The sequence below is a fragment of the Equus caballus genome, chromosome 23, assembly GCF_041296265.1.
Source record: "Equus caballus isolate H_3958 breed thoroughbred chromosome 23, TB-T2T, whole genome shotgun sequence".
Taxonomy (NCBI): Eukaryota; Metazoa; Chordata; class Mammalia; order Perissodactyla; family Equidae; genus Equus; species Equus caballus.
In genome coordinates, this window is record NC_091706.1 from 63,419,540 (window position 1) to 63,434,576 (window position 15,037).

Genomic DNA, 15,037 nt, shown 5'->3' on the forward strand with positions numbered 1-15,037 from the left:
AGGTTCTGCGCCCTAGATCACTGCCACTGGGGAGGAAGAAATCTGTTCCTCTCTTTCCACTGATTCCCTGGGGTCTAGTACCCTTACCTTCAGACATATGGCTGTGTGGATCTCTCAGACATCCTGTTGTGCTGTATGGGTGTCCTCTGTTGGTTAATAAATGTCCTTTTGGTTCTGTCTTAGGGGGAAAATACTAAGGGAACAGCCACTCTGCCATTATCCTGAATCTCAAACTCAATTTTAATTATTCTGTCTTCAAGTTCACTGATTCATCCTTTTGCATGCTCAAATGTGTTGTACCCCTCTAGTGAATTTTTTGTTTCAGTTATTGTGCTTTTCAGCTCCAAAATTAAAACTACAGAATTATAGACAGTAGAATGTCAAAGCCTTCTTTTTTTACTCTCTGCCCGAACTAACCACTGTTAATGACTTGGTATGATTTTTTCCTGATTTTTCTGTGTACATACAAACAACTGTACAAATGTATGTGCATTTTTAGGCTTTTGATTTATTTTAATTTTTTTATATATATTTTTTGAGGAAGATTAGCCCTGAGCTAACTACTGCAAATCCTCCATTTTTTGCTGGGAAAGACTGGCCCTGAGCTAACATCCATGCCTGTCTTTCTCTACTTTATACATAGGATGCCTACCACAGCATGGCTTTTACCAAGCAGTGCCATGTCCACACCCGAGATCTGAACCAGCGAACCGCAGGCCACCAGGAAACAGAACGTGCAAACTTAACCACTGCACCACCGGGCTGGCCCCCATTTTTAGGCTTTTTTAAAAGTTTTTTTTCAATTTTATTTTTTTTGCTGAGCAAGATTTACCCTGAGCTAACAACTTTTGTCAATCTTCTTCATTTTCCATGAGGAAGATTCACCCTGAGCTAACATCTGTGCCAGTCTTTCTCTGTTTTGTGTTTGGGTTGCTGCCACAGCATGGCCATTGATGATGGTGTAGGTCTGCACCCAGGAACCAAACCCTGGCAGCCAAAGCAGAGTGTGCCAAGCTTAACTACTAGGCCACGGGCCTGGCCCCTGGTTTTTTATTTTGATATAATTTCAGAGGTATTAGAAAAATTGCAGTAGTAGTAAAAAGAATTCCTGTATATCCTATACCCAGATTCCCTAAATGTTTCATATTTTTATCTTCGTTTCTCACCCCCCTTTTTTGTCATCTTTCAGTCTATCATCTGTCTATATTTACGTATACATACTGTTTTTTTCTAGTTGTCTTGAAAGTAAGTTGCAGACATGATGCCCTGTTGCCCCTTTTCAGTGTGTACTTTGTAAAAACAATGACATTATCTTACATAACCACAATACAAGTGATCAAAATCAGGAAATTCACTGTTACTGAATCACCATTTGTCCAATAAGATCCTTTTTAGTAAAAGAACATCCTGGATCATGCATTACACTCAGTTGTTTTGTCTCTTTAATCTCCTCTGACTTGAAACGATTTCTTAGTCTTTCTTCGTCTAATGACTTTGACATATTTGTAGTGTATAGGCCATTTATTTTATCAGATGTCCCTCAGGATGGGTCTGAGGGGCCGGCCCCATGGCCGAGTGGTTAGGTTCACGTGCTTTGCTGGCCCAGGGTTTTGCTGGTTCTAATCCTGGGCGCAGACATGGCACTGCTCATCAGGCCATACTGAGGCGGCATCCCACATGCCACACCTAGAAGGACCCACAACTAAAAATACACAGCTATGTACTGGGGGGCTTTGGGAGAAAAAGGAAAAATAAAATCTTTAAAAAAAAGCAAAAAGATGGGTCTGATACTTTCTCATGATTAGATTCGGGTTATGTATTTTTGGCAGGAATACCACAGAATTGATGTTGCATTCTCACTGCATCATATGTGGAGAGACATGATGTCAGTTTGTCCCGTTACTGGTGGTGGTAATTTGATCACCTAGTTAAGGTAGTGTCTGCCAGGATAAAGCTACTATTGTTTCCATTATAATTAAAGATACACGTGGGAAGATGCTTTGTGACCGTGTAAGTATCCTCCTATGGATATTTGGATAAATACTCTGCAAATGGATAAATACCCTCATGGAACTCTGACTCACTCATTTTAGCATCTACTGATAACGATTATTCAAATTACTAATATGGTGGTTGCCAATTAAGAGTTATGCACAGTTTTAGAAAATTAAAATGTGATAACTGTGCAGCCTCTTTCATTTTGCACCATAGCAGTAACATCTTTTTGTTTTAGTTATTTTGTAAGTTCCAAACTTGTAAATGTAGATCCAGCCCCAACAGGTATTAATTTTACTTCATATACATACCCTCTTCCCAGTAATTTGGAGCAAATCCTAGTCATATCATTTCATCTGTAAATTTTGTGTACCTCTGAGAGATAACTTAAAAGCATAATACTATCATCCTACCTAAAAAAATTAACTTATTCTTTAATACTATCAAATATCCTGTTAGTGTTCATCTTTTCCCAATTGTTTTATCTTTTTCCCCAGTTTATTTGGATTGGGATCCAAATAAGATCTATATATGGTGATTGCTTGAGATATATCTCTCATGTTCTTTTTTAATCTATAGATTCCCTCCTTTCTTTCTTTTTTTCCTTTGAAATTTTGTGTTGAAGGAAACGATCATTTTTCCTGAAAAGTTTCTTAGAGCCAAGAGTTTGCTGTTTAATTAAATTTACTACTATTTTAGTTAGAATTAAATGTTTATTGTTTTCTTTTTAAAAAATTAGATCTACTATTTTAATTAGAATTAAATATATATGATTTTGTTTCTTATTTTGTTTTTTTCTCCTATCCTTGCCAAGTTTTGCTATCAGTATTATGCTGATCTTATACAATAATTTAGAAAGTTGGCAATGTCTTTTCAGCAGGTACTTACTGAGAACTAACAGGCACTATGCTTGGTGCAATGGTAAACAAAACAGAAGTGGTTCTTGTCCTCATAGTGCTGAAAGCCTACTGGAGAAGATAGACAATAAACAAATCCTGTATAAAACTACAAACTGCAAAGCTGCGTTTGTTTTCATTTTATGTGTTGGGACGATTTAAATAAAATAGAAATAATCTGTTTCTTAAAGATTCGATAGAACTTTAAATAAAAGCGTCTATTCTGGTGTTTAGTTTAACTGAAAGTATTTTATTTGCTTGTGAAATTACTTAACAAGCCTTAACTTTCTCCCCTCGTATCCTTGACATTCTATGAAGTTGTGCCATCTTTATGTTGCTTCCTCTGCACAGTATTCCTCTGGGGATAAGAGTTTTCAAGATTGGTGAGCAAGGCTCTGTTACTTCTTTGTTTCTTTGGGAAAAATCATTTGGATTTCACATGACTGGACAGTCAGAATGATGTAATTGACTAAGTATGAAGACTTCCGGAAGAACAGAAAAATTATGTTTCTGATTACTTCTCTCCGGTCAGATTAATAGCCTTTGATACAATACTTAGCTTCTTTGTATTTTAAATTAACCAATTATATTGTGTTCGCTACATATAGAGTGAAATAGTGTTATTAGTGTCAAATAGTAAGCATTTTCTTCTCCTGAGAAAAAATTTGGGTGTGGACTGTGTATACTTACTGAGTCATAGACTCAGGAAGTGATTACATGTGTTTATGTGCCCTCATAACTAGGAATATGAAGTCCATCTTATATGTATAAGACCATTGGAGTTCATAAAAGAATTTATCTAGAGCCTTAATTCTGAAAAAATTGTCTAAGATCATTTGCTCCAGGCCTCTTGTTTTATAGAAGAAGCCCTGAAAAATATTTTTCTTCTTTCTTTTGAAGGTTTTGACTAGCTCTGAACCATCCCAAATTGATGGAAGAAGTGAAACTAGAACCCAAGTTTTTAACTGTCCATAGTGCTCTTTTCTCTCTCGTTTTCTGGCATGAGTTGCGATGTGATTTTTGAAAGAGTTGGGGATGAATTGACATTTTTGATTGAGTAACTTCCTTAAATTATTTTTTTCTTAGTGTTTATTCACAATTTAAAAAGTGAAATTCATAGGTTTGTGGCCATATTTCCTCTTGGGACACTGTACTTTTACTCAGCTGTAAGTCACATTGAAGAAAGCATGTTAAATAAATTTTAATGAATCGGTTAAGATAAACTTGAAGTTTCTAATTGGCTAATGCCTTACGTCATGACTCCCTGTTCTTTTAACTAGTCAGTACTTTCCTGTTCTTACATTATGTCAGTCTTATATACCTTATGATTTCAGACTATTTATTGTCTGAAAATCTACAAGAAATCATTAACTTTTGCATTTGAAGGGCATTGTTTTGTCTAGTTTCATTTCCACATTATGTGTTAGTGTTATAGAATCATTGTCATCATTTTTTCATTTTCATTCCTCATTTTATGATCATCGTATTTTCAGCAAATTTGTGGAGAGAGGGCAAGAAGATATAAAAAGGCTGACCCTGTTAAAGACAGACACTGTGCTAGATGGTTGGAGGATTAAGAGGAGTCCAGAGTTGACGAAAATCCTTGTCTGGATTTTTCTTGACCCATTTTGGAATTAGCTAGAGTTCTTAACTGCAATTCTTGAAATTATGATTGAAATCAGATTGCGTCAGTAATTTGTCTTGACAATACTATATTATCTTTGTGTGTATAACTTGTTGCTTTTTAAATTTCAGGGAGTTGATGTTCAAGTATATTCACTTTTTATTAAACTATATGTGAAATGAGCTTTGTATTGAGTCACTTCTTGCTTTTCAAAATTATAGCCTTAATGCTATATATAAATGAGGTAAAACCTCATTTGCAAGAGTAATTCAATTAGTGGGAAAACTTGTACGTTACAGCAACTTGACTGTAAAAATAACCTTCATTTTCTAAGTTTTCCATATGGCAAGCATTTTTTTGGATTTTAAGTTTCAGAAACTTGTTATTTTTACCCATTAGTTTTCGATGTGGAGTGAAAATAGGATTTATGTATTTGGACAGTTGCATAATGTTGCTATATACCTTTGGTCCCCTGGAATTTATTTTGGTATGGAGTGTGAGGCAGGCATCCAACTTTATTTTTCCTAGGTCGTTACCCAGTTTTTCCATCACTTCACAGATTTTAAATGGCAGCTTTATTATATACCACATGATCATATTTTGGGTATTTTTAGTGATTTCTACTCTGTTCCATTGATCTCTCTGTCTATGGCCCCTTACAGCACAGCTTTAAGAGTTATCTTTTATAATAAATATTTTACTGTTTGAGAGGCTAGTCTCCCTTCATTATTTTCTTTGGAATTTTCTTGGTTGTTGCTTAATTGTTATTTCCACATGAACTTTTAGAATCAACTTGTCTAGTTAAAGAAACAAAAACAGAAGACTCCAGTTTTCATTTGAATCATGCCAAATTTATATAACAACTTAGGGAGAATTGATCTTAAGGATGCTGTGTGTCCCATCCAAGATTCTCATATGTTTTTCCAGTTGGGTGTCTTCTTTTGTGTCTTTGCATAGAGCTTTAGTTTTCTTCCTTTACATATTAAGTTTATTCCTATTTCTTACCTTCTGTGGTACATTGTATGCTTCCATTATATTTCTTATTTGGTCATTGTATATATGAAGGCTGTTTCAGAATATTAGTTTTGTACCCAGAAACACTTTATTGTATTATCTTATATTTGTAACAGATTTTCAGTTTTGGGGCTTCCCTGGGAGAAACAGTCTCTTTTTTGACTTTTTATACCTTTTACTTGTTTCATCTAATGTTATATAACAATATTATTTTCCCCCTCTTTTTTTTAAGTTAGCTGGATGGTTTATCTGCTCTTGGATTTATTTATTAGTTGATCTATTTTTCTGATTTATTTTTATTTCATTTTATTGAGGTCATAATAGTTTGTAACATTGTGAAGTTTCAGTTGTACATTATTGTCAGTCATCATATAAATGTGCCCCTTTACCCCTTATGTCCACCCCCCAACCCACTTCCCCTCTGGTAACCACTAATCTGTTCTCTTTGTCCATGTGTTAGTTTATCTTCCACATGTGAGTGAAATCATACAGTGTTTGTCTTTCTCTGACTTGTTTTGCTTAACATAATACCCTCAAGGGCCATCCATGTTGTTGTGAATGGAACGATTTTGTCTTTTTTTATATTTTTCTAATTTTCAATTTATTATTTTCTGTTTATATCTTTTTTTTTTTTTAAAGATTGGCACCTGAGCTAACAACTGTTGCCAATCTTTTTTTTTTTTTCCTGCACTTATCTCCCCAAATCCCCCCGGTACACAGTTGTATATCTTAGTTGCAGGTCCTTCTAGCTGTGGCATGTGGGGCACCACATCAGTGTGGTCTGACGAGTGGTGCCATGTCCGCGCCCAGGATCCGAACCGGCAAAACCCTGGGTTGCTGCAGCAGAGTGCGTGAACTTAACCACTTGGCCCCGTGGCTGGCCCCGTTTATATCTTTATTGTTTCCATTCTTGTGTTTTGAAGGTGGTTATTCTTATTCTAAGTCCTTGTGCTTGAATTTTCCTCTGAGTACTATGTGCTGTGAATTTTCCTGAGTACTGCTTTAGTAGTATATTATAGATTCTCAAATACAGTATTTTCATTTTCATTATCTTCTGCAGTTTTATTTTTGGTTTCCTCTTTGATCCATGAGTTCTGTAAGAGACCATTTAGAAATTCAGGTAGTAATTCTTCATTTTCTGATGTAATTAATTTCTAATTTTTTTTTGCCTTTTGACCATTGACTGTGCTACTTCTGATTTTGGAAATTTATTGGGATTTTCTTTGTGGCCTAATACTCACTTAAATTTTTGCTGTGGGTCTTTTAAAAGGTATATTCTGCTTTCAAGGTGCTTTTGACATAATAATATAAATTAGATATATCTTCCTAATTATGTATGTCTGCCTACTTCTATTTCCTATAGTTTTTGCTGTGTGAGTGGTGATGCTATGTTATTTGGGGCTCTTCATTGTGGATTGCACTCTTTATCGCAGTGAAGTAAAACACCTACTCCACTTCCATGAAGTCTGTAACCTAGAACCATGTGTGTGTTTCTAGGTATTCTTAGTGGTTTAGAAACACCGATTTATTCTTTTTGCTTTCTTTGAGGTCGCAGTCTTTCATTAGTTACATATTGTGTTCGTTTTAGTTCTGCTGTAGGTATCTGGGTTTTTTTTTTCCCTCTTGCTCACTGGACTTTTTTCCCCTAGTTACAAAGTATGTGTATGTGTGTCTATCGATAGATAAATATGTTCTCGATATAGAAAGCCTGGAAAGCAAATAGCATAAAAGAAGAAACCAAAAGCCCTACCTGTAAACCTGTCACCCAAATATAACCACTATTATAAGACTATGTCTTACCCTTGTGTCCATATCCATATTGACATACTCCCCTGTTTTCCAAAATGGCAGAGCCAGTTAGATCTAGTTTCTGCAGGTTAGTGACTCAAATTTAGATTTTCCTTTTTAGTTCCTCATGAAACAGTGGTCCTCAGGAAAAATCTGACTGAACAAGCAGTATTCCAGCAGAATTGAAAGAAGAAATTAATGGATGAAGAAAAGCTCACTGCGGCTATTGAAATGATCTTCAGTATGAATCAGCGCGCTGCTGACCTCTGTTCTTGGCCTTCCATCTTCGCTCAAATATGCTGATATGCAGGAACCAATAATAAGGAGGCTTAGTTTTGCAAATACAGAGCTTGTGGATGGTGCTAGATCCTGAAAATAATGTCTCTGGCTGTGTCTCAGACTTGAAGAGACTGAAAGTAAGGTCTCATAAGCTCAATTCAATGTTCACAGCCATGTTCTTCACTCACAAAAAATAAGATTGCGTTATTGTCATGTTCAAATAAAAATCTACATGTTGTGTATAGGTATCCTATTGTGTATAGGTAGTTAGAGTATTAGACAATGGTTTACTCTTGCAGGTTATATTCGTTTCACCAACCTTGCTTGAGCTCTCGCTGCATCTCAGGCAATATGCAAAAGTATGTTTTTTCATGATCACACCCATTTGAGGTTATTATTTTATATGTAAATAATGTATGTATGTGTGTATGTAAATAAATGATCTATGTAAAGGAAAATGGTTTCCAGACTTCTGGGTTTCATGGATCACTAAAATTTTAAAAAGCAGAGAGTATTAACGTATGGTTGCTAGCTTTTTATTTTGCCAGTAAAGACATCTTTAAAAAGTTACTGAGTATAGTAAATGATGATATCACTTATCCTGAATACTGAATATTTAATTTGGAAACTTGAATATTTTTCCTTCATTTTATTCTACCATTCTAGATTTATGGTATGTTGAGTGTTGGCTGATTATTCAGTCTACCACTCTTATTTTACTGATGAAGGCACTGGGGCTCCAGAATGTTTCTGAGACCTGAGAGAGAAGAAAGCTTTTTCTCATGAATGTAGTACATCCTCGTATTGACATATTAATAGCAGTTAAATGTGTGATTTTTGTGATATGTATGTCGGTATGAGTGCTAGTTTTATGGGTGTTAACTTTGTTTTCAGACTTGAAATTTGATGATTCCCAAAGTCATATTTTTCTCTAAGTTGGAGAGTTTCCTGGATTAATTTGTATCTTGGGAAATTCCTGATTGCAGTTCTTGTTGTAGTTTGTGTGTGACTTTGAGAGCTTACTGAGATATGAAATTGCTGTTGTGTTTTGGGAAGTTGTTTGCAGAGTGTAATTTCATGTAATAGTAATTTAATGATATGAGAAAAGGAAGAAAGAAAACGAGAACATTAATATAATTGCCCTCGGGCTTTCTCTTCCCCTGGGAAAGGGCCTGGGCCTTGCCAGGATGTTTGTTTGCCTTCTGGTCAGCTGCCCCTCCTCCCTCCTACCCTCCTCACCTTTCCCTTTTTCCATTCCTTACCCCATCTCTTCTATCGCCTGCACTCTAGCTCCTCCTCCCCTCCCTGCACTTCTCTTCTTGTTACCTATTTCCCCATCTCTTGTAGTTCTTAGATGTTTTTGATCATTGGTTCAAGTTTTAAGTTATCAGGTTTTCTTCCTGTAGCATTTGAACTGAAGTGGCACTGAACTGGCAAAACAGAACATTGCTGTTAAATTCATAGTTGCTTTGGGGAGTTCAACATTTTATTAGTGTAAAAGTTTATGAATTAAGAATGTGTGTTGTTATTTCTGCTTGATACTTTTACTTTAATAGAAGCATTTATATTTATTTTAGTGGAAATTTATGATTGCTTATTAAGTTTTTTTCCCCCCTGTGAGCATTTATAGTTTTACATTGGGGCAAATGTATTTTTTTGTGCACTTTTTTTTTACATAGAATAATTCAGTCCAACTTGTGAAGACATTTTATTTATTTTATTTTTTTTGGAGGAAGATTAGCACTGAGCTAACATCTGCCAACCCTCTTTTTGCTGAGGAAGACTGGCCCTGAGCTCACATCCATGCCCATCTTCCTCTACTTTATACGTGGGATGCCTACCACAGCATGGCTTGCCAAGCAGTGCCATGTCCTCATCCGGGATCCGAACCGGCGAACCCTGGGCCGTTGAAGCGGAACGTGCGTGCTTAACCACTGTGCCACTGGGCCAGCCCCTCGTGAAGACATTTTAATACTTGTACTTGTTTCCCATTAATTATATGCTCTTTTGCCATCACAACTTATCTTTTGAATTTTTCATAATTTATTTAATCATTTTTCCACAATTGAACATTTAGATTATAGGAAGGTATTATAAAATAAATGGTTATAATTAAATAAAATATAGGAAGTTTATGAGGAAGCTTATATATATCGCTTGCTTTTGCGCAGATGTTCCAGGAAGAAAAGTTGACCCTAGGTAGGTGTTAAAATGCCTTTGATCCTTGAGGGACAGTGAAGTTTTACTGCATAGCAGACATTTGAAAAATCTTTCCTGTAAGTGACCAAATATGGATTTCTTATATTCTTAAGGTTTGTGGAAAATATAGTAGGAGTTGCATTCAGTGAACCATTTTAATATTTAAAGAAAAGCCTTAGATAATCTACATTTTATCAGCTTTATTGAGGCATAATTTTAAAGAATCTACATCCTTTTATTTAGTAATAAGGGGTACTGTATTACTGTATTTTAATTTTCCCTTACTATTCTTTGTTTAATAGAAATTTTGCTTTGTTGCAGATAATATGCGTACTTTCACATGGGTAGGGAGGGGACTTTCTGATTTGCATTTCTCTGACTAATGATTTTGTAATGGTGTTGAACATCTTTTGTGCTTCTTGGTTATTTGTATATCTTCTTTGGAGAATTGATTATTCACGTCCTTTTGCCCTTTTTCTAATCGGGTTATTTGTCCTTTTATTATTGAGTTGTAGAGTTATTTATGTGTTCTAGATACAAGTCCCTTATCAGACATATGATTTGCAAATATTTTCTCCCCTTCTGTGGGTTGTCTTTTGGTTGAGCCTTTTTAAAAAAGCCATTAAGAATCCATTTAAATTTGGTGGAACTTCTTTAAAACATTCCTGATGTTAGCTTGTTCTGGGGATTGTTTGCAAAATTATTTATTAAATCAGAGGCTCAAGCGGCCTCTCCCAAGCCATTTACCTCTCAAAAACAGCTGCTTCTTCAAATAGGTGATACCCCACAATATCACTAAATATTAGGGACATGGAGATGACAATACTCATTTCCTGTACTTGTCTGTGAGCATATTCACCGCTCTCATTGCTGGATGCCTAGATATGCTTCTTTCCCAACAGAGATTTAGAAAAACACATTTCTGGTATGTGCCTATGTAGGAAGGTTGAGGCTGCCAAGAATCTTGCTTCTGGCTTTGAAAATCTCACTGTTTGTTGTGGTTTATGTACATTATGATGAGCCTGAAGCCTGTAAGAGCCTGTGGAGTGTCTTCTGCACATATAAAAAGGTTAAATAATTTTCAGTATGGTTTGTTGGTTCTTTGAAAATTGATAATCCATATACTTTATAATTTTAACTCCCCACTAACTAGAATGTTACCTTTGCCTTTCCATGTAAATTTTTTTTTAAAGATTTTATTTTTTCTTCTTCTCCCTAAAGCCCCCTGGTTCATAGTTGTATATATTTTTAGTTGTGGATCCTTCTAGTTGTGGCATGTGGGACGCCACCTCAGCATGGCTTGATGAGCAGTGCAATGTCTGTGCCCAGGATCCGAACCTGCAAAACCATGGGCTGCCGAAGCAGAGTGCGAACTTAACCACTTGGCCACAGGGCTGGCCCCTCCGTGTAAATTTTAAAATAAGCTTGTCAGTTTCTTTAGAAAAATTGTGTGCAGATTTAAATTGTTTTGAGTAATCTTCACAGGAAGGTGCAGTACACTCACCTTTTACTTCTAACTTTCACTGGAAAATAGATCATTTTCAGTATGATGCCTTGCATTGTATTGTAATGCAGGCTAATAGACACCATACCATAAATTCATATAGTTAACCTTAATTTTTTTCCTGTTTATGTCTTAGATAAGTTAAAAGTATAAACACCATATCAAAGGAGATAAATTTTTAGATTGAAGAGCTCAAGATTATTTGTGCAAGAAAGGACTTTGTACCTACTTTTATAGGGGCTGAAAGTGCAAAGATAATATTAAGCTAGATGTGCGGTTTTATGGGATTTTCCCCCCTTCATTGTTTGGAATTCTATACGAAGTTGAAACAGTGCAAGGGCTAGCCCTGTGGCAGAGTGGTTAATTTCGACATGCTCTGCTTTGGTAGCCCAGGTTTGTTGGTTCAGATTCCAGGTGTGGGCCTATACCACTTGTCAGCCATGCTGTGGTGGCAACTCACATCTAGATTGGAGGAAGACTGGCACAGATGTTAGCTTGGGGCTAATCTTCCTCAAGCAAAAAACAGGGGGATTGGCAATGGATGTTAGCTCAGGGCTAATCTTCCTCAGCAAAAAAAAATAAATAAATAAAAATAAAAAAGATAAAATAATACAAAAGGTTGTATGTCGTTCATTCCCTACTTCAGAAATTTCAGTCTTAAGAGTTACAGCATGATGTGAGGAGGAAATATTCTGGTTAACAGTTATAGTTAATTGTCAATAAAAGGTCTATATTTGCTTAATGAATAAAATGGAATATTTTTCTTAGTCTATTATTGACATATTTGTAGTTTATATCAGGTTGATATGTGCTTAGTAATTTTTTCCTCTTGATAGTTTGCATGTAAATTGGTCAATGGCTAGTATGCTATTTTTCTAATATTTTCTTTTCAGAATGTGCAGATTTCAGAAATGTTTAATTTTTCTCTGGAAGACTAAATTCTTCCCATTTCTGCTTCTTTCTTGAGACTTTGGGACTGAGAAGTTTGAGGAGTATGTCAGTCCTGGAACCTTATAGTCTCTGGTTTCTTATTTTTAGTCTCAGTTTTCTTATGATGATTTGTTTATATCCTCTCAAGGCATCATGTGCCTAAGAAATATTTTTTTGTTTTTCAGGTTCTAAATGGCTTCTAAGAAGTTGGGTGCAGATTTTCATGGTAAGTGGACTGTTACATATCATATATGATATATATATGATTTGATCAGAGAATTTGAAATCACTTAGCATTGTTTAAGTGCCCCTTTCTCTTTATTTAAATGAGCAGCTAGAGAGAAAATAAAGTTGTACAATGTAGCATATACACTCCATAGGACTTCACATAACTTTAATATTGAAGAATTTCTTTAAATGGATAGTCAGACTTCAGAGTCTCTCTGTGGTTATTGAACTTGAAACTACCAGAGATGGATAGGGAGTCTGCTTATTTTTGTTGCTTTTCAGCAGTATTTTGAAATAGTTACCATTCCTTCTCATATTCCCTGGGCATAGCTCTTCTCCATCTCAGGTGTGAAAAATTATGAACGTTTAGTTAACACTTTATAATGTTTTGGTTTAGTTCCCCCCTTCCATAAAAATAAGCCATGATCAGCAGATCAACATGTTACAGAAGTATCAGTAGTAGTAATTACAATTTTGCATTTGAAAATAATAGTTTATCATCATTTTCTAAGACATGACCTTTCAAAATGGAATGCATATATAAACTTTATTATCTCCATTTGGGAGGAATGGAGGTGCCTAAGCAGTTAAAATTAGACCCTCTTTTTATTTTATTTTTCTATGTTTTTAAAGATTTTATTTTTCCTTTTTTCCCCCAAAGCCCCCCGGTACACAGTTGTGCATTTTCAGTTGTGGGTCCTTCCAGTTGTGGCATGTGGGATGCCGCCTCAGTGTGGCCTGACGAGCGGTGCCGTGTCTCTGCCCAGAATCCGAACTGTCGAAACCCTGGGCCGCCGAAGCAGAGCTCCCGAACTTAACCACTCGGCCATGGGGCCGGCCCCTAGACCCACTTTTTCTACAGTAGAGAAGATAAGAGTTAAATACCAGAAATATCCCAACAACACAATCATTTGAAAATGGGTTTTAAAACTGATCTTCCGTTTTAAAGGCGATGTCATTGTGAGAATTCTTTGCTGGAGTGCATGGCAGCATGTTGGTCTGCTCCTTCTCCTCTACAGATAGTGGCTTGATAGGATCGCTCAGCTGAGTCAGGGTGGTGCAGCAGTCACTATGGTTTTAACTTGCTTATTTATTTTATACAACAGCTTTAATATTTTGAATCGCATTGCACATATACTTAGATACATCACTTGGATATGTTTTGTGAAATCCTTTTGGAGTTACATCTTTCAAACTCTGGAATTTGCATTCTGTACAACAGGTCAGGCATCAGATCTTCCAGTAAGTTATCTCCTCTTGTTTGAGGATTATTACAGGGCTCTTTCAGAGTATCCAAATGATAGTAGAGAGGCAGATCTGAAGTTGCCTCTGGATCACTTTTTCTTTCTTTTTTTTTTTTGTGAGGAAGACTAGCCCTGAGCTAACTGCTGCCAATCCTCCTCTTTTTGCTGAGGAAGACTGGCCCTGGGCTAACATGCATGCCCATCTTCCTCTACTTTATATGTGGGACACCTGCCACAGCATGACGTCCTAAGCGGTGCCATGTCTGCACCTGGGATCCGAACCAGTGAACCCCAGGCCGCCGAAGCGGAATGTGTGCACTTAACTGGTGTGCCACCAGGCCAGCCCCCTGGATCACTTTTTCAAGGGAAAAGAAGATGGAGCCACGGCCAAAGGAAAGGCCTGGGGAGAGAAAATAACAAAAATGAAAAATTTAGACTTATAATCTTATTTCAGTAGATAAGCTTTCTGTCTTGAATCTTTGGGAGCTGCTTTTTGATTGGAGTGAAAATAAGTTGGACCCCAGGTTATGCATTCCTGCTAAACAATCAAGAGAGAAGATTGTAATTCTGAAATTATCTGATCAATAAAGACTTAGTTTTTAGAACTTCTTCCATCTCCTTACATTCCTAATCAAAATTTTATTTTGTTTGTTTATTAATTTATTTATTTTTGGTGAGGAAGATTGGCCCTGAGCTAAACTATGTGGCAACGTTCCTCTATTTTGCATGCAGGATGCCACCATAGCATGGCTTGATGAGAGGTGTGTAGGTCTGTGCTCGGGATCCAAACATGTGAACCCTGGGCCGCCCAAGTGGAGTCCACGCACCCAACCGCTGTGCCGCTGGGCTGGCCCCAAAAAGTTTATTGTTTAAATGAAATGTTCTACCTGAGTAAAATTTGAGAAAAAGATTTTCTCTTTCTCTCTTTGGCTTCTTCTGCTTTAATTTGCTGAGCTTCTACTTGAATTTCAGTGGTTTAGTTGGGTTTTTAGAGTAAATAATCTTATTTTTAGATATCATGTAGTTTAAGAAATAGAAGTTAAAGGGAATAGGTGGAGAGTATTTAACAGACAGTTTTGTAGATATGTGAGTGCCGGAAAATCAAGTTCAGCCTGGCCTTACCAAGCCAGGAAACTAAGCCTCCCCTCCCTCCATCTCTCAGGAAGCTGCATAGCTTTTCCTTACTGCTTTTCTCTATGGATGTGCTCCATTTTTATTCTTCTGTTTATAGACTTGCTTTCTTGGCCTACTTGTGTAGATTGCACAGGGCCAAAAATGGCCACCCCAGTTATGGTACTGCTTGATGTTTGATCTTTTAGCTTGAGTGACTAGCATC

The 15,037-nt window shown here is 36.4% G+C and overlaps 1 protein-coding gene across 6 annotated transcripts in view; it reads left to right on the forward strand.

The window, feature by feature from the left end:
- Positions 1 to 15,037, forward strand: part of UBAP1 (ubiquitin associated protein 1) — a 57,204-nt gene that overhangs the window by 20,455 nt on the left and 21,712 nt on the right. For all 6 annotated transcript variants that reach the window (XM_001499590.6, XM_070248782.1, XM_014735513.3 and 3 more), the window contains one exon: positions 12,415 to 12,455. In XM_001499590.6, the coding sequence (XP_001499640.1) occupies positions 12,422 to 12,455 (34 nt within the window). In that variant the 5' untranslated portion in view covers positions 12,415 to 12,421. The remainder of the gene's footprint in view (positions 1 to 12,414; positions 12,456 to 15,037) is intronic.